Consider the following 20,215-nt stretch of genomic DNA (forward strand, 5'->3'; position numbering starts at 1 on the left):
CAATGTCCTAGGGGTGTTTTTAAAATCCCACAAGGGCCCCATTTAAAATTGATGCACTCCCCTTTTTAGGTATGACCGATGACCTTGATTTTACCTTGAGTCACAGCTCCAAGACCTGACTTGTAGTTACATTTAGGAAAGTGGGATAGGGAAGCTGTGAGAGTTGGGGGGAGGACAGGTGAAAGAGAACAGGTGGAAACTACGGGGAGGTAGACTAAGGGGAACAAATAAAGAGTAGGGAGGTGGAGCCAGGAGCGCTGGCCGCTGGGTGGCACAGGGGACCCGGAGAGCGGGCGCAGGAAGAATCGGGCCAGGTGGCCGCCGCACCTGTGCACGTGACCCGCGCGGGCTCAGCGGCGGAGGCGCGCTCACCTGGGCCCACGTGACGGGGCGGGGCCCGGCCTGGCCGAGGACGGCGCGGCCACGCCCCCCTCCCTCCCGATCGGCGAGCCAGGACCCGGCGGGCCCGAGCGGCGGCGGCGGCGGCGGCGGCGGGAGCCCCGGAGGCGGAGGCGGGCGGAGGGAGGCGGCGGCGCGCGGAGACGCAGCAGCGGCAGCATGTCGGCCGGCGGAGCGCCAGTTCCGCCGCCCCCGAATCCCGCCATGTCCTTCCCGGCGCCGCGGGTCACCCTGCCCGCCGGCCCCGACATCCTGCGGACCTACTCGGGCGCCTTCGTGTGCCTGGAGATTGTAAGTGGGGCAGCCTGGGCGAGGGTCGCTCCCTGGGTGGCGAGGACGGGCGGCCGCATCCTGATCCCCCGGGCACTGTCTCCCTCTTCGCGGTCCCCCAGCTCCCGTCCCTCCGACGTGGCCTCCTCCGGCGCTCCTACCGGGGTCCTCCCGGAGCCCAGCGCAGCCCGCATCTGGGCGACGGCGCCACCGCCCGGGCCCTCTCGCCTGGCACCTGTTACGCGGCCACCTGCTCCTCCGCTGGCGACAGAAATGGTCCCGGGAGAGCGATCAGGAGGCCCCGCGGGGCCGAGGATTGGGGACTTGGAGAGGAGACGGGCTATTTGGGTTTGGGGATACTGTCGGAGACACCGGGAGGCTTTCCCGGGGTGGGAGGCGCGCAGGGCTGGAGGCCTCGCCTGTTGCTACCTGCCATTTTATTGGGTGGTGCAAGGTGTAGCCGATGACTGGGTGACCGGGAGGCCGCCGGCATGTGGAAAGCGGGGGCGGGAGGTACCAGGAAGAGGAGGAGGAAGGCTAAAGACCTGGGCACTTTTTTTTTGGTTTTGTTTTTCCCGTTTTGCCACTCTGAGCGCCCTTTGGATCGGGGAGAGGAGCAGGGCTCAAGAAACAGAGCAGGGGAAAGGTGAAGCACAGACGGTTGCCCTTGGCTGTAGCTAATCCAGTGAACTGAGGCTGGTAGGGGAAAGGTACAGACGTGGCTGTCAAGTTCCTCGCTGCCTGCCTTTGCGCCTCTCCCTTTCTCGTCTACCTTTGAGACTCAGCCCAGTTCCTTGGGCTTAGGTGACCGTCGGGTCATCCGGTCTGTCGTGCAGGCTTCTTGGGCTTCAGACTTGAACTTTTAAAACGGCATTTTATGGAGTTGGGAGATTTTGAAGCTCCCTAGGGAAAATGTGCAAATATAAATTGGGCAACCTGAGGTTGCATCATGCCCTGAGAATGGCAAATACAGAGGGAAACGCTCGCGAGTCGGCGCCTTTTCTGCAGGCGGGTTCTGTTTGCTCGTTTTTTGGAGTTTTCCTTTCGTCCCCCTCCCCCCCTCCTTTGCGTTTGCATAACCCGGATTTGGGTCGCTTCGGTTTCACTTTTGTGCTTGCGGGGCTGGGACGCCTGGTGAGCATTGGTTTTCCGCCCTATTGTGCTAAGGCACCCTAAATTAGGTTTTAGCTCAGATTTGAATCTGAAAAAGGAGACAAGTTAAGTTCCAGGCTATAACATCAGTAATAGGATCGTGACTGCGAGGCTGGAAGAGGCCGATTTGAGTCTGTGCCCAGTTTGGAAGTATCTGAATACTTGGGATGAGGGACGAGCATCCAGGTGAGAAGAGCCAGAAGAGGGTGGCTTTGTGCGGGATGCACCACTAGGCCAAGGGAGACAGTGTAGACCAGTGAAGGCTGGCAAGAAAGATTTCACAGGTTCTGGGCCACTTGAATTTGCTGTTCTTCAAACTCCAGTTGTTTGCATACTTCTGTCAGAAGTCTTTGCCATATCCACTTGTTCTAGAATTTACAGATTGTGCCCTTAAATGCGTTCACCTTCTGCACTTCAGTACCTTATCTTAGCCTCATCCTAAGCATTAAAAACATGAATTCTCACATGTGATATGCTGGTTATATTTTTCTAATATTTATTCAAATAGATTCTTGTAAATATATACATATGTATGTATGTATGGGCTTCCCAGGTGGCGCTAGTGGTAAAGAACCTGCCTGCCAATGTAGGAGAAGAGAATTTGATCCCTGGGTTGGGAGGATCCCCTGGAGGAGGGCATGGCAACCCATTACAGTATTCTTGCCAAAGAATCCTATGAACAGGGGAACCTGGCAGGCTACGGTCCACGGGGTCGCAAAGGGTTGGACACGAATGAAATGACTTAGCACAGCAGAGCAGGTATATGTATATGTAACAATATGTGACATACATATATGTGTATATATGCAAAGAAGGCTTATCCCTGTGCTATCAAATCACACGCCATGTCAAGAACCACCTGTGTTTATGTGACACTTTCTGGAAACTCTGCTTAATTCTGAGGGGAAAAAAGTGGAAAATGATTTATTCTATTTCCTCTCTCCCACCCCAATATCCTCTTTATTTTTCTAACCCAGTGGTTCTCAACTCCAGCCATACTTAATTGCTCAGGCAGATTTTCAAAATAGTCCCTAGGCCAGGCTAATTAAATCAGACTCTCTAGGGGAGCACCTCAAGTCCGTAAGGTTTTTTCAAAATCTCCCCAGAGGTACTAATGCAGTCTTGGCTGGGAACCACCAAGGGAGACCCTTGTGGGGCTCTGTTGACAAGAAGCCTCTCTCCTTGCTGGAGCTTTTGCCTCGCTCCATTCCAGAAGTCCCAGGATTACAGAAATATCCAGTCTCTTTCCTCTTGTCTCTTCATTTCCTCTGGCTTCTTATCCCACAAGCACTTCTAGGATCCTTATCTAGATAGAACGGCATCACTTCCGAAATCCACTTCCATTTAATTTTCACTTATTATGGCCAAATATCTTGATAGGTTTAAATCTGAGCCCCCCATTACCTTTCACTTGATATCAATATCCCTCCTCCCAACCCAGTCCACGAAAAATAGAAGGACCAAAATATTTCAGTGGAATTGGTTACCTTTAGAGAAAGCAGAGACCACATTGGAACCAAACTATAGCTCCTTCTTGGCCCTCATCATGTACCACATAGCGGTATTGGATTATATGCTTTAAGAGAGCTGAGATGGAGACCACCTTGGTCCCCTCTTCTTATCTAGAATGTCCACACTGAGGAGGTGCACAGATATGAGCAAAGGAGACACTTTTAAAGCATCTTTGGCCCTTGATTTCTTAATTTCCCTCTAATGTTCTGATCCCTTAAAATTGTTGAGTCTCCCATGGCTCCTCTTCAGAAATTTTTCTCTGTAAATTAATGTGAGAATTCACCAGAAGTAGTTCTCAACACTGATGATCTCCTTTCTGGGGACTCCTTATTTGAGCTTCTGCCAAGGTTTCTCAATATGCCCAGACTCCTTAATTTTGACCTTCTATCAAATCTACTTGTCCTTGCAATTTCTTTATGTCCTACTGCTGTCAAAACTGAACACTTGAAAACCGAACCTGACAAAGATGGGCTGAGCTATCAATCATTGATGAAACCATGATCTTGGAGTTCATGTCTCACACTAAGCAGTAACTTTGCTCTGATAATTTTATTTCAGTTCACCTTATTGTACCATATTCACAGTCTCTCAAGGCAGTTGTTGGGGAGATAACTCAAAAGATACAGGTGTTATCAGCCTCCAAACACCAGGTAAAGTAGTTTATAGTGCTGGGTTCCCAGGTGGAGATAGTGCAACTCTTAGACACCTAAGTTGTCCTTCTCTGGCATTTTGCACTCAACTGTACTTACCAACATGTGCTTGCTATGAAGAGTTTAATACTAAGTTAGTTATGCAAAACAAAGCTTTTTAGTTTAAGATGGGAAGCATTCAAAAGTTATCATTTTCAAAATCTAATGCTTTGATTCAATGGTTCCTGAATGAATGTTTTCCAAATCATTCACCAAGTAATTAGTGAATATCTATTGTGCACAAGACATCATTCTAGGAACAAAGAAGTTTAGACCCTGCCTCACCTGAAAGAGCTTATAACCTAGTTAAGAGGATATGTCCCCAAATAACTACCATTCAGGGAATAAAGACTCAACCATGGAAGGTGAACTATAGGCAAAGCACTCTCCAAGCAGGTCTGTTTAGGAAGATGCCATTGGAGCATCTGAACTTTTGGGCTGAGCAAGCTGTTTCCGGTCCTTGTCCTTAATGAGCTTGTCTTGCATTAATATAATGCACAAGAAGATCAGAAGTATGAATGTATTAAACATGGAAAAGAGTAAAGGTCGTTACCATATTCAGTGTGTTTCACAGTTTCAGTGTTTAGGAAACCATCTGTGTTCCCCAGGATAATCCTGAACATCTCTCTTTATGTGAGATAGTCTAGGACTCTTATTCATAGGCTTCCAGTTGCAGTGTTTAGGATGCCACAATAATTTTCATGTATTCCACAAATGATTAAGAACGAGCTATGTATCACACCTTCTTTTATGCCCTGAAAATAGGATGATTAACATAACTCCTGCTCTTAAAAGAAATTCCTATACAGTGAAGTATGAAGCCAGGAAAGAATTATAATGCTATGTTTGAAGTGATAAAATTGGTGTATGAAAAGTACTGTTGAAAAACAGGGTGGAGTACACCTGGCCACTGGGAAGGTCATATCAGGCAGCTTCAATGGGACGGTGACATTTGAGTTTAACCTGAAAGTATGAGTAGTGGTTCAATAGACAGAACAAAAATGGGAAAGAGAATTCCAGGTAGAAAGGAGAATATGTGCAAACCCCAGAGACAAGAAAGACCATGGCATAGAGGTTCTGGCAACGATTAGTGTTTTTCGACATGTGTTTTTTTACATGACTCATGGGAAGGTTGCAGGGGAGGAAAAAGGGCAGGTAGAGTTCAGGGTGTGGTTTGCTGAGAAATGATTGGCCAAGGCATAACATTTATTCTGTCTGTGATGGGGACCTGCTGAAGGACAGAGATAAACTTGATCAGACTTGTGTTGTAGAAATCTTTGAGTAGTGAAGGTTGGTCATAACGCGGAGAGATTGAAGGCAGGGATGATAGCTAAGGGGCTTATTGCAGTAGTTTGGATGAGGGATAATGCAAACAAGAAATATGACAAATAAAAGAAGCAGAGAAGAGACACAGACTTGATGTTTAGAAGGTAAACCATGATGTAAAGTTTTGACATGGCCTGAAATGATCCTAGACCAAACTTGAGTATAATATATAACACAGAGGAATTATACCAGAAAAACAAAATGTTAATGAAAGAATGATGGGGAGGGACGGGCTATGCAGCAGGCATGTGCAGTCACGCGGATAAATCTATGGCAAGGATTTCAGGTTATTTTCAACCCACAGCTTTGACTGTAGATGGACTAACACATAAATGTTTGACTGTGTAGAGTTTTCCTCTCTCACCCAGAAAATAGATAATGGTTGCAAAGGGACGTTATGTGTCTGCAGTGGTGAAGACGGGGCTATCTGTGGGTATATTTCCCTGTGTTAAAAAGATTTTAATTCTTAGGTAAGATTTTTCCTTTGCCTCTGAGTTGAGAATCTCTATCCATGAGAAAGGAGTCTTTAAAACTTCATAAGAGAAAAAAAAAAGCCACTGCCAGAGATTATTTTCAGCAGTCATTTGCCCTGATTGGCAGCTCCATAAGAAATATGAAGAACTGAAATATGGGAAACTTTAAACCAAGTTGATGAAAACCTTGACCTTGAGCTCCAAAGGAAAAGGTTAAGGAGAGGAGATTTGTCTTGTGGAGTCCGATAGAAATGTTGTACCTGGTGGTAGGAGCCATGGACGGAGTGTGTCTGTGCTGATACAACTGAATAGGAAAGACTGTGTAATGACAGGAGACGGGAGCCAGGCTGGTGTACCCAATACCACGCATGTGCAGTACTCAACAAACGCTGTGTGATTGTTCTGTAGACAAATTGAAGAGTGTGTGAAAATATTTCAGAGAAACTGACCGGAGCGGGGAAGGGCAGCTTTGAAGTATGCCTGCTTAAAGTCTTGTCCAGTTTCTATCTAGAAGAAAGGAAACGTTTTATTTAAAAAATTTTTATTTATACTGTTGTGTGAAAATTGTATAACTCTTCATGTAGAATTCATTCACAGTGCTTTTCAAGTCTGTTATATTCTTCTACTTCTCTGTATATTCTTGCTATTAATTTTTGACAGTTTGATATTGAAACTCCAACTAAAAATCTTAATTTATCTATTTAAAAATAATTGTGATATATAGTGGAACTATATGTAATCTTGTTCTGTATCTTCCAAGTCTCCTGTAAATGTGTTATCATATTTTCATAATTAAAAAAAAATTAAAAAAGAGAATAGTAAAAACTAAATGGAAAAATCTAGTTGCTGTAGTTATTAACTGTAAAATCCAGTCTTCTTTTCTGTACAATTATTTTTTTTATAATAAAACATTGGAAAGGAAAATTTTTTTTATTGAAATATAGATAGTTGATTTACAGTGTTATGTTAGTTTCATATAAACAGCAAAGTCATTCAGTTATACATATATATAAGTAGTATTGTTGCTGTTGTTAACTCACTAAGTCATATCCAACTCTTTGTGACCCCACGGACTGTAGCCCATCAGGCTCCTCTGTCCATGGGATTTCCCAGGCAAGAATTGTGGACTGGGTTGCCATGTCCTTCTCCATATATAAGTGAACATTTTTTTTTTTACATTCTCTTCCATTATAGGTTATTACAAGATATTGAGTATAGTTCCCTGTGCTATACAGTAGGTCCTTATTGATGCTCTATGTTTTGTATAATAGTGTATATATTTTAATCCCAATCTCCTAATTTGTCCCTCCACACTTTCCCGTTTGGTAACCATAAGTTTGCTTTCTACATCTATGAGTCTATTTCTGTTTTGTAAGTAAGTTCATTTTTATCATTTTTTAGATTCCACATATAAGCAGTATCATATGATACTTGTCTTTCTCTTTCTGGCTTACCTCACTTAGTATGATCATCTCTAGGTCCATCCATGTTGCTGCAACTGGCATTATTTTATTCTTTTTATGGCTGAGTAATAGTCCATTGTGTGTATATACCACATCTTCTTTATCCATTCATCTGTCAATGAACACAGATTCCATGTCTTAGCTATTGTTGATAATGCTGCAATGAATATTGGGGTGCACTTATCTTTTCAAAATATGGTTTTCTCAGGATATTTGTCCAGGAGTAGGATGGCTAGATTATATGGTAGCACTATTTTTAGTTTTTTAAGGAGCCTCCATTCTGTCCCCCATAGTGGATGTACCAGGTTACATTCCCAGCAGCAGGGTAGGAGTTTCCCTTTGTCTCCACACCTTCTCCAGCACTTATTATTGCCCAGCTTCTAAAATGTCATGACTCTTCTTCAGTAGCTTATAGTTTGACTTGACTTTCCTGTGTCCTAGTTGATGTGCAAAGGGCCATGCCCTTGAATAGTCACCGCAGATGACACTCCTAACTTTTGTATAATAGCTTTCAGAAGAAGGGGCATTAAAAAGAAAGATAAGAGACAATGACTTGTACAGTCCTTATTGATGCTGAAGCATTGGTATTTTTGCATGAACATTTTAACCTGGAGGATAACTTGTTACCTATAAACATATGAAAAACAGATTTTAAAAATCAAGGGAGATTATAAATAAGAATACAAAAGAGCCAGAACATACATCTCCCCTATAATATGGGCTTTCCATTTCAGGGTTAGTAACAGCTATTTGAGAAACCAAAAGGGAAGTTTAGGTCAGATGGACAAGGAAAAAGTCTAATTCTTTATGACATTGTCAAATGTATTTTTAAATCTTTCAAATGTAAATTGAAATAACAGATCCTCATTTGCGTTAGGTCTTTTCTATAGATGTCATTTCTCATTGCTTCTTAGAATTTGTCCTTTTTTCCCCCAATTAAAAACAAAACAAACCAAGTGCCTTGACGATGTTTGCCTCTGAGAACTGTACCAAGGCTAGTCCAGGACCAGTTTGAATGGCAATCAGCATGGTGAGAAGGCAGATGGTGATTGATGGAGAGGAGCCAGGGTGGATGGGGCAAGGCACAAGACAGCCACTACTTTGGTCACCAGTTCCATGGCCATTGCAGTGGAATAGGTAAACTGAATAAAATCTTGGGCTCAGATGAAGAATTAGAAAGAAGATTGAAAGAGGTATCATGAGCTAGATTTCAAAAGGTGCCAGCTTCCCCATAACTTGCCACCCTAGGCTCCTAAGATCTTGTACGAGGCTGTGGGTGTTGCCAATAATAACTTAAAAATTGAGAAGGACATGTTCCTGCTTCCTGAGTCTTCATGCCTATTTTTGAACACCCACCATGTACCAAGGAATGAGCCAAGCTCCAGACAGCAGTGTGTTCCCAGCATCTCAAGCTGCTCTTCTGGAGTACTGTCCTCTAGAACCATCTATTACACACACTGGTGAGTTTCCATTCATTTCAAAGAGAATGCAGTTGAGCATCCTCAGTATAAAGTGCTGGCCTGGGTTCTGAGCATACAGAGATGTTTAGGCAATGTGGCCGACTCTGACCTCACAATCCAGTGGGCAAAACATGCATGTGAGCCTCTGATTTCAACCAGTCAGGGAAGTCTTTCTGTTAAGACTTGGTAGCAGAGTTTTGTTATCCAACAAAAGTCTGAAGGCAGCATGCTGGGCAGAACCATGGACCAGTGTGATGGCCTCTTCGTGTGCAGGGGAAGAGGGGCAGAGGCTGCAGTGCAAAGAGAGCGTGGCAGGGGAAGGAGCACTGGAGGGGAGAGGGTGAGCTTGGAGAGGCTGACAGCAGTCTTCCCCATGCTGTCACCCCTGGACTGCAGTCACGTCGTGAATGACTGCATTTCTATGGGCGGCCTTGTAAATACATCTATCAGTTATTGTATCTGTTGACTGAGGTATATGCCACTTAAAAACATTCTTTGAAACACATGTTGTATATAAAACGGAGTTATAGGTGAGCTATTCATTAGAAGATAGATAGTCTGAACATGTTAAACATCCTTTAACCATATTGTTTCATGTGCAGGAACCCGATTAGTCAGCATCCATTGAAACAGGAGAGATTATCAAGAAGATAAGGTGTTCTGAACTTTTGGAGGGCCTCAAACCCCTTTGTGATTCTGATGGACATTGAAGACTGTATATGACTGTATATAGAAGACTGTATACAGAAAAAATGTATATGCACTTACCTACCCAACTTGATATGATTTTGGAGAATCAATCTGGCCCTTTCCCCCAAGCCAATCCATGGCCAAATTATAAAAACTCTGCTCTTGAATAAACATTAGACTTTTGGGGGCTGGAATAGCATAATGTTAACAGTATAAGTTCAGATCCCAGGTCTAACATTTATTAACTGTATAATTTAGAGCAAGTTATTCATGACTCTATCTTGAATAGCTTATCTATAAAATGGGAATAATAATAGTGCTTATCTCTCAGTGTTTGTAAGGCTTAAGTTGGTACAAATAAAACCCTCAGAACAATGCTTGGAACACAAGAGCTAGGTAAATACTAGCTCATATTTCTCTTAGCCTCATCAGGTTTAACCTCATACTCAAGCTAACTCTGTAAGCCAGGTTGGGAGACGTTTTTTTCCTATAGGCATTCTGATTTTTTCATTCCACTGATATAAAGTGATGAGATGTCCAATATGTAAATAGTAGGAAAATTGGAAAGAGGGTTATGCATTACAAACAGAAAGTTCGCAGTATTGAAGTGTTTCTCCTTAGGGGCAGTCTGACCAGCCCTTCCTACCTTCAACTTCACTTACCTTTCCCTGGTCTCATTCCAAACATTGACTGAAAATAGGTCAGCGTAGGAATTGGCCTGTTTATTTAGTGAATAATAAGAGTATACTAAGATGAAGGTGTCAAAGTGGTTTGGAAATTAGCTAAGTTGTCGGAGGGCATGTTTAAAAGCACGCTGTTAATAAATAAGTGACATTTGAAAAGAAAAAGGGTGTTTGCAAAAGGAATCCTTTGGGGACATAGGAAGACCATCCAAATAGGAGCCAAGTTGAGAAGTCTGTAATCCATGCAGCCAGAATTACTGGTTACTCAAGACCATGGTTTCCCGTGGGGTTACATATTTTTGTCTGTCCACAGTTTCTAGTGAAAACATGTTTTAGCTCAAACTGTGAGGGTTCAGTTTGGTGCAATGTGTGGATGAATACTTGCACGGTTTTCTTATGGCAAGGCTTCAGCCAGGTCACACCCTCTGGCCTGCAGGAGCCAAACTGACGTGATGAGCATTCACTAAGCCACAAAGGAGACCCGTGGATTTGGGAATGGGTAGCAATTTAGTCACTACAACTCGGGGTGTATTTGAGCCCTTAAGATGTGTGCCAAGTACACTTAAATTTGAGCTCAGGAGGCGAGGGGTAAGAGGGGAAGATTGATACCTGCTTGAAGAGGTATTTACTTTTGCATTACCTGAAAGTCGGATTGTCTTCTTGTCAGGGCTGAGATTCAAAGTCATGAGCCCTGACTTTGTTCCTGGAAGAAATTTCAAAAGGTGGTGCCTTAGGGAGTCTTGTATGTAATTATCAGACTTTTTAGGACACCAGAGAGTGGTGTAAGGCCACAATAGACAAGAGGTCAGAAGTGGACTCAGATCCAAGACACATCCACCACCGGTGAACCCGCATTCCCCACTTCTTCAGGCCGTGTGCACTTTGCAGTTGCTGCAAAATGTTATCAACTGTTCTCCCTCAGATTTTAACCATTTCTGTGTTCTGCTTTTCACTTCTAAAAACAAGGCTGCCTCGAGTCACCTCTACTGAACAAGGATGCTGATAATTAACGTGGCTGGTAAATACTCTGAATTTAGGAATGCCTGAAATCAGGTGAAGAGAATATACTCGGCATTTGTAATGTTAGTAAAGGCTCAGTTTTTCTTTAAAGTTGGAGCCAGATTTTGATGCTCAGGAAAAAAGTAGCTTTTGGCAAAAAGAAGAGGTAGTGTATTGTGGAGTAAGGAGAAATACTGTGTCGAGGCCCCAGGGACCTGTTCACCAATGTGACAGTCTTGCAACGAGGAAGGTGGATCTCCAGAGTGGGCTTAATTCTCTTCTCAGGCCCGTCCTCTATCTACTGTGGTAAGCAAGACTTAAATCTGGGTTTCACAGAATCTCTGGTTTAAGGATGTAGATGTGGGTGTGTGCACGTGCGCACACACGTGCAGAAGCATTTGTTGGGGTGGGGGAGAGGCATTCATACACCTTCCTGCCTCCGCTCCCCTCTTTGAACCATACCCACATCACGGATAGGAACGCAAGTCTGTTCCCTTCTCATATACACACTTAATTCCCTTTCCTAGCCTTTGAGGTATGGAAAGGACAGTAGTTTCGCATCTGACAAGAACTGTTCATCTCTACTGCGTCACGTTAGCATCCCCAGTCACAGCCCTCATCTGCCCTGAAAGCCTGCCTCAGAGCCTGCCTCCCCGGCCTGCCTTCTGGATTCCTCCCCTTCTGCTCCTTCTCCCCTCTTCCCATCTCCCAGAGCACACAGCGTTGAGCTCTTTTTATAGCACTCACCACAATCTGCTCCTGAATCAGATTTGATGATGTCTATTTCTCCCTTAGTTAGAGCTCCTGGGGACAGAACCTTGCCTTTCTTTCCGCCTTTTTTCTCAGTGTCCTTGTCCAGTGCTTGGCAGCAGATTTGAGGCTGGCCGGTTTGAGGTCCAGTCCAGGTGATGGACAGAGAGGCCTGGAGGTCTGCAATTCATGGGGTTGCAAAGAGTCAGACACGACTGAGCGACTGAACTGAACTGATGCTTAATTCCAAGAGATCGTATAGCATCTTCTTTAGAGGTGTCAAGTGATCATAACCTCTGTATTGTATAATGATGCTTATCCTTCCGAGTCTGCCTGTCCCCAATGGACAGTGGCAGGTTGTTCTTTATCATTCTTTATTTTGGTACCTGGAGTCTCAAGAAATGATTCTTGAATTAACAGATATTTAGTAGTGATAAACAGTATTTAAAATAATGTATATATAATATAATATATTAATTAATTACATTAATTAATAATGTAAATAACAGTATTTAAACAGTATTTAAAATAATGTTGCTTATTTGTGGGGGGAGAGTAAGAACAATGTACCAAGAAGAAGAGGCTGAGAAAAAAGAAAAAATGGAAGATCTTATCACCTTCAAATATGTATTAAACAGTAAGAAAGAGCAGAGAATCTTATCAGGAACACTGTTTCTTTCATAGGTACTAAGGTTATGGTTACATTTTTAAAAATATGTATTAATATTCATGACTTAGATTTACTTCATAAAACTTTCCAGGTTGATTGTTCATGTTTGGTTTGGAATTAGGACTTGAGATATAACAACATTATTACCAATTTATTAGACTGGCTCTTTTGTTATTATTGTTCAAGTGATAACTTAGGCTTTCCAAAATGTTTTTCAAAGTATAGTGAATTGTGTGGGCCTCTTTTTTTTTTTTAGAAAGTTGAATTAATAATTACATTTTTAACTTCTAATGAGCAGGTTGGATATTATCTAGCAAGATGCACATGATTATTGTTTTTTAATATTTGGTGCTCCAATTGTTCTCCCATGAGAAATAAGAGCTTGTTTGTTCACGAAGCAAATATCTAAGAGCCTTCCATACGCCAGACATAACCTGCTTCTATGATGTCACCTATATTGTTGTATTGTGTGTGGGGCTGGGGATTGAGTCCCACTTGCCTGTTCGTGTCACCAGGATATATCTATAACCTAGGTTTTTCGTTGCCAGATATGGCACAGTGCCTTACTGAGAGTTAGGAAAGAATTAATTTGTAGATAAATAATGTTAGATACAGAGACATATAAGACAGCCTGCTGCCAAGAAGGTCTAGTAGTACAGTTGGACTGAAAGCCAGGGGCATTAATTATTAATACAATGTTTCTCATCCATGTAACAAATCCACAATAGGGAGTTTGCCCAGAGGGCTGGAAGATGGCCTGAGCGTGGGATGGAACTCAGGAAAGACCTTCTGGTTGATGTGCTATCCAGGGTGAGCGATGCATGGGAGTTTCTCAAATACATATAGGGAAGGAACAATATTCTGGGTCAACATAAGTCAGGCCACTCAAATGTGAAAGAGCTTTGACTCTGGACTGTTCATTTCTTTTTCTATAATGTAAGATGTGAGGGGCTTGGTGGCGAGAGACAAGTATGAAAAAGACAGGTTAGCTCATAAAGGGCCTGGAATACCCTGTAAAGGATGTGTAACCTTTATCTCACTATCTCTCTTTTTGTGGCCGTGTGACATGTGGGATCTTAGTTCCCCAACCAGGGAGGAGTTTTAACCACTGGACCACCAGGAAAGTCCCTAGCCTTTATCTCTTTGGTGGTGGCATGGAGGAGACTGTTGCTGTCAGATTCATAAAACTGTCTTCACCTGCTAACTCCTCCTCCTCCTCCTGTGTTTTCTCACTCACTGCTGTCATGCCCCAGCCTGCTGCTCCATCACCCTGAGCTCTGCCCTTCAGCTCTGCCAGGCTGTTGCTCAGCCCCCCTGCCCCCTGCCCCAAATCATCTCAAGATTTACCTCCTGCCCTGAAACAGCCTCCTCTGCCCTCTGCCCTTCTCCCTAGCACTGTTCTTTGAGTTGTTGCTTCTAGGCAGTGTTTTCTGACTTCTCACATCTGGATTTAGCACCCAGCATTTGCCCAATTGTGCCACATGTGAAGCAGCATTTGAGAGACTTGCTTAATTTCCTCTTTCTTATAAGACACTGTGAACTCTGTGATGGCTGAGACCATCGTTTACCATTTTATGCCTTGCACCCGGCACAGTGCCAGACAATAGGTATTCATTGAATATTAGGTGTATAGATATCTAAAGTACTTATTCTCATGTCCAGCACATAGAAGAGCATCAATAAATGATGAAAGATTTTATTGTTTTCTATCATGTACAGTGGTGGTGGTTTAGTTGCTAAGTCGTGTCCAACTCTTTTGACCCCATGGACTGTAGCCTGCCAGGCTCCTCTGTCCATGGGATTCTCCAGGCAAGAACACTGGAGTGAGTTGCCATTTCCATCTCCAATCATGTACAGTAGCTACAGCTATTCAGTTAGTTAGCATTCGTTGCTCAGTCGGTTCCGACTCTTTGCACTGACTGTAGCCCTCCAGGCTCCTCTGTCCATGGAATTCTCCAGGCAGGAATATTGGAGTGGGTAGCTGTTCCCTCCTCCAGGGGATCTTCCCAACCCAGGGATCAAAACCAGGTTTCCTGCATTGTAGGCAGGTTCTTTATCATCTGAGTCACCATGTATAGGCAATATTCTCACCTGTGCAAATAGGTCATGATAAGGACTGAAGCATGGCCATGAGAAGTGACAGGTTAGAAATTTATCGGTGATCTTTGCTAATAGACTCTCTGAGAAGTGGTGAGAGCAGAAGCCAGTAGATGGTAATAAGGAGAGGAGGTGGAGAGATAAATTTGTGAAAACGGTGAACTGAAAAGAGAAGTCCTTAGAGAGGAAGCTAGAGAGGCAGCAAGGCCAAAGGAAAATACTTAAATTTTTTTTTTTTGGGGGGGAGCATAGTTGATTAACAATGTTGTGTTAGTTTCAGTGTATAGCAAAGTGATTCAGTTGTATAATAATATGCATATATTTATTCTTTTTCAAATTCTTTTAAAGGAAAATACTTTTAGATGGTGAAAGCATGCTGAACCTGGTCACAGGCTGAGGCCAAGAGGCCAACAGAAAGGCAGGTTCAGAAGTAGGTGTGGAGTCAAATCAGGCCCCAGAGCAGAAGCTCTTGCCTGCAGCTGAGAGACGGCATCTCCAGTAATGATGGAGACAAGTCACTGGCGTGGTTGCAGGAACACATGCAGGGGTCTGGGGAGGAGCTAAGGCGGAGAGGAAGCCTGATGCAGGCATGTCCGGTTCTCTGCCCAAACCTATCGCTGTGTTTCTTTTCCCCTGCAGGTGTTCGGAGGACTCGTGTGGATCCTAGTCGCCTCCTCCAATGTCCCTCTACCTCTGTTGCAAGGATGGGTCATGTTCGTGTCTGTGACAGCTTTCGTCTGTTCCCTTCTCTTCCTGGGCGTGTTCCTCTTTGGCGTGGTGACTCAGATTAATGCCAATTGGAATTTCCTGGTAAGGGATCTTTATGTCTTTTTCCGGAAAATGCGAGAAACTTATGAGTATCTCGTTCTGTCCTGAGATGCCAGATCTCTGGTCCTATCCATTGCCTCTAGTGGGAGAGAAGAGGTCAGAGCACAGGAGCTGTTGCGTTGCCATGTGGCCAGCCCAGCTGGACAGCAGGGTCCCAGTTTGTGCAATTCCAGTCTTGACATAATTCAGCCATCTCTCTGTTACTCCTTTATGAGTTAGATGACCTTTCTGTAAAGATGGTTTTATTGCACACAACAAATGAATCACATTGCAGTCATTGAACTATTGAACAGATGCTTTTGGGAGATGGATGCTGTGCTGTATATCTTAAAGTTTTCCATTGATTCCCGCTTCTGATACCGAATACATATATTCTTTTCAGAAAACAAGTAGCCCTATATTCTACTCTTCAGATACTTAGAAAAGGCAAGGGGATATTTTATATTTATCTTCAATGTCTGTCCTAGATTAGCAAGAGTAGATACATTTTAAGAAATGAATTTGCAACTGACACTATTTTAAAAATTATGATACCATTATATTGGGTCAGCTTACATTTCCTTTTTCTCGTATCACGTAGTCAAATCTCTTTCATGCTTGTGGTCATTCATTCTCTGGGGCTATCTGTAAATGGCCCAGTGGAGCATGAATGCCAGTCCATCGGTGATCAGTTTAATAAGGTTCATAAACCACCACTAGGTTTCTTGCACACTTGGGCAGTTAGAAACTTAAATCAGACCTTCAGTCAGGCTTTGTATATGCTTCTTTCAAGTGTGGTAGTGTTTTACTAAGCAGTGAGAAAAAATAATTGTTCTTGTCTTATTTATAGACCATACTGAGGAGCATCATCTCAGATGTTATCAGCAGCGAAGTCTAACAAAGGTGACTGCCCATTCAGTCAGCCAGGGCCAGCTAAGGAGGACGTGTAGTGCGGTGGTTATGATCCTGCCCAGGCTTTGAGATTAGTTGGGCCTGCTTACTAACCAAGTAGCCTTGGGCAAAATACTGATCCTCATTTCTTCCTCTGTAAAATGATAATAATAATACCAGCATCACCAGATGTTGTTAAGGAACAATGGAATCCATGTATGATAAAGTGTTCAGCTTTGTGTCTGATTTATACTAAGTGATCAGTAAATCATCAAACTCCTTAAACGTGTTGAGGCTTGCAGTTTGAAACTTATAAAGTCCTATTTCTTAGGTTGCTGATACAATGTATTTCTGCATGTTTGCCTTGATTCTCATTAATGATGAGAAAAGATTTCTAATTATTGCTCAAGTGATGAAGATCAAAAATCCCTATGTAAGTTATAAATATTATAGATGCTTAATCACCTTTTTCTAAATGCCTGACTTTCTTATAATAATGCATGAATGAATCAGTCAATCTTCATGTTGGAGAGTGCTACCAAGCTCTTTTAATATCAGACTTGAAGATGGTACTTGGCCAGTATGTACCAGCAGAACAGCTCTACTGGTACTTTGGTACTAGTTAATATATAGATTTTGCCCTGACCTTCTGCCTCTTGCTAATCCCATAACCTGACCCTTTCTTTGGGACCTTCCTGGACCTCCTAATAGCCCAGCAAGTAAAGAGTCAAAATCTGGAAAAGTAGTGAGTCTCCAGGATCCTGCAGTGCTCAGCATTCTCCCTAACTGGTTGAGGCACATCTCTAACCAATGTTTAAATATGTTTCTGATATCACTCTTGGTTTTATTAGATGTACGTTCATATCCTCTTTTTCTCTTTTGCTCATATTGAGCCTTGTCTTTGGTATTGAGCCCAAACACTAATATTTTTTCTAAATTTATTAGGTTTAATTAGGTTTTCTAAACTTGTATTTCTTCCCAATTTTTGTTGCACTGTATCTGATGTTCATAAAATAAAACATGTTTCGTTTTTAATTAAACCACTTTATTAAAGGGACAGTTGAAATGACCAGTCTGTTCCATAGGTCACCTGCAGAGCTCATCTTATGGGTTTTTAGTTAGAGCAGTCCACTTTTACTGAGAGAAAGCGGGAAACAGCAGCACGCAGTACACAGGATGGAGGTTATTAGTACTGTTTTGTCATAGTGGGTGTAGTTACAAAAAGCCAACTCTTGCCTTCAAGAAATTTGCTTATATGCTTACATAGTATTTAGAAAGGGCAACCTTTCCCCCCTTCTTTTGTGATTTTCTGCATTCTCAGTCATTTTTGACCACATGGTTGCTTTTGATAGGTTTTGTAATTTATTTTGTATACTCAGCCAGGAGAATTTTTGAGCCATGCATATCATGCAGTCGTCACCAGATGGTAACAATTTTTAATTGCTGCCTTCTGGAGTTGTTAAACATTAATTGCTTAAAAAATTATTGCTTCCCCCTCCCATGATAATTGTTTAATGTCTGTCACCTGTATGCCATGCATGAAGGAAGCAAGAATGCATTTTGATAAATTATTTTCTAGAACTGTTCATTGTGGGATGTTACCTACAATATGTATAGCTTCTAGATTTTACTGATCATGAGATTTAATTAGCATTCATGACTGATGTCTTCAGTATTTTTTCTAGTGTTGGTGTAAATGGTGAAATAAAAATATAATATATAATAACATATATTGGGCTTCCCAGGTGGTGCTAGTGGTAAAGAATCTGCCTGCCAATGCAGGAGATGCAGATTCGATCCCTGAGTCAGGAAGATCGCCTGGAGGAGGAAATAGCAATCCATTCCAGTATTCCTGCCTGGAAAATCCCATGGACAGAGGATCCTGGCAGGCTATAGTCCATGGGGTCACAAAGAGTCAGACATGACTGAGAACACACACATACACACACAATAACATATAGTAAGTGCTAAAAACTTGCCCCCTTCTAATTTGAGGAAAGAAGCAGATTTTAATTTTGAGGTGGTTTTTCATATTGTATTTGATGGAGAAGTAATAATACCATTTCAGTTCGGTTCAGATCAGTCACTCAGTCGTGTCTGACTCTTTGCGACCTTGTGGACTGCAGCATGCCAGGCTTCCCTGTTCATCACCAACTCCCCGAACTTGCTCAAACTCATGTCTATCGAGTTGGTGATGCCATCCAACCATCTCATCCTCTGTTGTCCCCTTCTCCTCCTGCCTTCAATCTTTTCCAGCATCAGAGTCCTTTCCAAGGAGTCAGTTCTTCGCATCAGGTGGCCAAAATATTATTGGAGCTTCAGCATCAGCATCAGTCCTTCCAGTGAATATTCAGGACTGATTTCCTTGAGGATTGACTGGTTGGATCTCCTTGCAGTCCAAGGGACTCTCAAGCGTCTTCTCCAGCACCACAGTTCAAAAGCATCAATTCTTTGGCGCTCAGCTTTCTTTATAGTCCAACTCTCACATCCATACATGACTACTGGAAAAAACATAGCTTTGACTAGACGGACATTGGTTGGTAAAGTAATGACTCTGCTTTTTAATATACTGTCTAGCTTGGTCTTAGCTTTTCTTCCAAGGAGCAAGTGTCTTTTAATTTCATGGCTGCAGTCACCATCTGCCATGATTTTGGAGCCCAAGAAAATTAAGTCTCTCACTGTTTCCATTGTTTCCCCATCTATTTGTTGTGAAGTGATGGGACCAGATGCCATGATCTTAGTTTTTTGAATGTTGAGTTTTAAGCCAACTTTTTCTCTCTCCTCTTTCACTTTCATCAAGTGGCTCTTTAGTTCCTCTTCACTTTCTGCCATAAGGGTAGTATCATTTCACCTAACTTTAAACAGAAGATATCACATTTATTTTCCCTTTTTTGAGAGGTGGAGTGGTAAGGAAAGATGTATCTTAGAGAGATAAAAGATATCCCCCGAAAAAAAGGTCCTGTACAGTTTTAAAGAGATTTCCCTTTATTCCTCAATATGTAGCTGGTACACATGTGATCATTTGCCTAGTGTGGAAATCACTTGATATCTTAAAATGTCCTGAGCTTTGTTTTCTGTTGTCACATTCATTTGCCTGTTTGACCTTATGGAAAACTAGTGTTGTCCTCATTTTTACAAGTGAGAAAATTAAAGCTCAGGGTGACAATTATCTTTTTTTCATGCTGCCATTGTGTAAAAGAAGATCCCTCTATATACAGTGTAGTTTTTTCTTTTTTGATAGCTAGTGAAAGTTTGATCCTGAGCTGAGAGGCAAAACATGGTCTGGAGATGAGACTGTGGGAGAGAGTAACTTGCTGCTGAAAAGATTCAGGCTGTAATTGAGGCTGAGTTTACTGGTGGTGAAGGCAGATAAGCTACACTCTGGGGTGTGTGAGTGTTGGGAAGATTGGCAGGGAAGCAAAAGTATGTGAAGAAAACTCAGAAAGAGGATGGGCTCCTCCGCTAATGGAGGAGTGCCAAGGGCTTCGGGCAGGTGATCCACAAAGGGTGGTCCCTGACCCGCAGCACTCTCATCACCTGGGAACTTGTTAGGAATGCAGAGCCTCAGGTTCCACCCAGACATCTAAGTCAGAAATTCTGGGGTTGGGGCCCAGTAGTCTGTGTTTTAACAAGCTTTTCAGGTGCTTCTGATGCACACTCACCTTTGAGAGCCTCTGGCTTAGAATAAATAACCTTCATTGTCCAAAACAATGAGCGAAATTGTGGAAGACCTTCGTGCCCACATCCCACACAGAGCAGGAACTGGAGTAAGATATCCCGAGTGGCCAAATATAAACACAGGTGTGGCTCTCCAGGCAAGGGTGGAGAGAGATATACTGAGCACCTAGTATGTGCCTGATCCTTCATTGGGCTCTCGAAATACA

The 20,215-nt window shown here is 42.9% G+C and overlaps 1 protein-coding gene across 3 annotated transcripts in view; it reads left to right on the top strand.

Annotated features, from left to right (window-relative positions):
• Window positions 1-390: 390 nt before the first annotated feature.
• The window catches only part of MAL2 (mal, T cell differentiation protein 2), a 30,934-nt gene continuing 11,109 nt past the window's right edge, over window positions 391-20,215 (top strand). Inside the window, exons 1-4 of one of the 3 annotated variants that reach the window (XM_081505311.1) lie at window positions 9,010-9,215; window positions 11,084-11,422; window positions 13,265-13,346; window positions 15,273-15,443. In XM_081505311.1, the coding sequence (XP_081361437.1) occupies window positions 13,305-13,346; window positions 15,273-15,443 (213 nt within the window). In that variant the 5' untranslated portion in view covers window positions 9,010-9,215; window positions 11,084-11,422; window positions 13,265-13,304. Of the gene's footprint in view, window positions 691-8,901; window positions 9,216-11,083; window positions 11,423-13,264; window positions 13,347-15,272; window positions 15,444-20,215 lie in introns of those variants that run through there. The other 2 variants (XM_081505309.1, XM_081505310.1) reach the window with 2 other exon arrangements.

This window comes from Giraffa tippelskirchi, chromosome 6 (genome assembly GCF_054371585.1).
Source record: "Giraffa tippelskirchi isolate mGirTip1 chromosome 6, T2T-mGirTip1v1.2.pri, whole genome shotgun sequence".
NCBI lineage: Eukaryota > Metazoa > Chordata > Mammalia > Artiodactyla > Giraffidae > Giraffa > Giraffa tippelskirchi.